This window comes from Lactuca serriola, chromosome 9, assembly GCF_051521515.1.
Source record: "Lactuca serriola cultivar US96UC23 chromosome 9, Lser_US96UC23_V15, whole genome shotgun sequence".
Lineage (NCBI taxonomy): Eukaryota > Viridiplantae > Streptophyta > Magnoliopsida > Asterales > Asteraceae > Lactuca > Lactuca serriola.
Genome location: NC_136416.1, coordinates 44,931,949 through 44,934,538, shown reverse-complemented (window position 1 = coordinate 44,934,538; position 2,590 = coordinate 44,931,949). Strand labels below are relative to the sequence as shown.

At 35.1% G+C, this 2,590-nt stretch overlaps 1 protein-coding gene across 1 annotated transcript; it reads left to right on the top strand.

The window, feature by feature from the left end:
- The first annotated feature begins 529 nt into the window (after positions 1 to 529).
- LOC145074490 (putative WRKY transcription factor 70) lies at positions 530 to 2,354 on the top strand. The gene is made up of 3 exons (XM_079020857.1): positions 530 to 947; positions 1,194 to 1,298; positions 1,756 to 2,354. Exons 1-3 carry the CDS (start codon positions 601 to 603, stop codon positions 2,258 to 2,260), a joined length of 957 nt encoding a protein of 318 aa, XP_078876983.1. The 5' UTR covers positions 530 to 600; the 3' UTR covers positions 2,261 to 2,354.
- The last annotated feature ends 236 nt before the right edge of the window (positions 2,355 to 2,590 follow it).

Sequence of the window (2,590 nt, the reverse complement as noted above, 5' to 3'; positions counted from 1 at the left end):
ACTATGTGCCCTATACTAGAACTGCCCCTGCCACAGATGTTGTTTTCAAAATAATTATTTTGTCATCTAGAAAAAACTAATGACGCAGCTTATTGCCCGTTTGCTTTCCGCCGATATGTATTGACTTTTTTTTTTTTTATTTTTTATTTTTTTTTTTTTTATCATCAATATAAATTTTTAGACATAAATTAAAAATAAACTATGCAATCTATGGATTTAGAATAACCACATGCATTATTTTTAAAATTTGGTGTTCTTTATTAGCTATGCGCCTTCCACAAGGCTTCCAGGGAGCCATACGGTGGCCATGCAAGCGTCACAAGATGAACATGGCGAAACGTCACTTATCTTTTACCCATCCTCTCGTATGCGCGTGTTAGAAGAAATGGCGTTCTTCTCAAGTAGAATACGGTCGCATGGCGCGTGGTCGTGGATATTAATCTCCTAAAAGTTTTTAGTATTTCCTTGGAACCACTTGGCCATTTGTTAATTTTAATTTTTATTTAAAGTAATAGAATACACTATTTCCGTTTGTTATATTATTGGGAGGTGAGCTCTAGAGTCGTACTTCTCGCGAACAGATCTCACAACAAATATTGTATGGAGAGTTCCTGTTGGCCAGAGAGTTTACCAAGCAACCGGATCAAAGCCATTCAAAAACTCACACAAGGTCAACACTTAACCAGTAAGCTCCGGGAGATGCTCCGACGATCGGAAAAGACTGAGCCTGACATCAACTCAGTTGATGATGTGGTGGGGGAGATCTTGGGAATGTTTGATAACACCCTTTCGATCTTGAACTCTTCTAGCTTTGAAGAAGTTCCTGATATGCCGATTGGTGATATTAGATCTCCGGGCAGTTGGGATGACCAAAAGTCAGAAAATTACGGCGAAAGTACCAAGACCCTAACACCATTGAAAGTTAAAAGGGGGTGTTACAAAAGGAGGTATGCTTGTACTTTATTGCAATGATTTATCACTGATAATGGAAATGACTAGGTAAAAGTAAGCTTTATGTGCAAATGATGTTGATTGTACGAGATTACTTATCTTCATCCAAAATAGATAAATTAAAATAGTACCCTATGAAAAAAAAACAAGTTTATATTTTTATAAAGACACCCCCTTTGTATGTGTATGTATATGCATATCGAGTTGCTAAAAAAGTACTTTCTTTAATTGGGCATATGCAGAAAAGATTCATGGACATCTATAAAGATAACTCCGAGGTTGATTGATGATGGGCATGCTTGGAGAAAATATGGTCAAAAAGTCATCCTCAACGCTAAACATCAAAGGTAATTAAAATCTTCTAGATTTCAATATTTCAATAACTTATTAGATCTTATTGTATGGATAAGTTTTTCAACCTTACTATCCTATTAATGATACCTTTACAGATTCTAAAGTTCGTCAGAATCGCCAGCTAAGTCGATTAAAGACAAAATATTTTAGTTCGATATAAAATATTACGTTTACTTATTAATTAAGTAGGTTAATTGAAGACAAATGAGTTTAATTATATATTGAGATGAAGTCTTGTATAACACAACTGGTTAACCTATGACCACTTTTGTATTTCTTAGATTTTACTAACAAGTTAAAAAAGATCCACCTACGGTTACAATGGTTAATTCAGAATGTGTAACATTTACTTCATCGAATGTAAACCACAATATATAGTTAGGGTAGTATACTATACATTTAAGAGATATTGGAAAACATTTTGCTGACATATGTTTTGCTAATATGCAGGAACTATTATAGGTGCACACACAAAACCGACCAAGGGTGCCGCGCAACCAAACAAGTTCAAATGACTGAAGATGAGCCACCACAGTATAAGATAACCTACAGTGGACACCATACTTGCAACAACTTGCTAAGATCCCCTTTAATCATTTTGGATTCTCCAGACCATAAGGATAAATCATTCGTTCTTAGTTTTGAAGGAACGGGACTTAATAACAACAAACAAGTCGACTCTTGTTTCCCCTCAGCAAAACAAGATCCAAAGGAGGGTTTTCCATCTTTAGTTTTCAGGCACAACGAAGCTTCTTCATCCGATAATTACCTTCCATGGGATTTGACCACACAAGTTCCATCAGAACCTATGTCTATGATGTCATCCGGGCTAGACCATGAGGACATGATATCTTCAGAGGTATATTCGTCTACATGCAGTACCCATGGCTATGAGATAGATAATATCATTGGAAGCAATATCTTTGGTGATTTCCCCTTTGAAATGTGCTCGTAGTTAGTTTTTATTTCAGCATATGTTTCAAACTTATAGATGGTAAGATGCATATAAACTTCCTTTATGAAATTGATTCATGAATTTGGTTAAACAAGAGTTTGATTGCAACCGTACGTTAGGCATGAGATTATCTGGAGTTATTGGCTTGTGATTTGTTTGTCAACATGTGTTGATCAAATGGTGAGAAAGATAGACAACTAGAAAATTCGAAATTACGTTCAAATTAGAAATAACTTTCATTTTGAAAGATCAAGAAATTTGATCTGATACTCAAACGTCTTATAGTCATAAAATGACATTGCGATGTTAGTTGGTATTACATACATGATA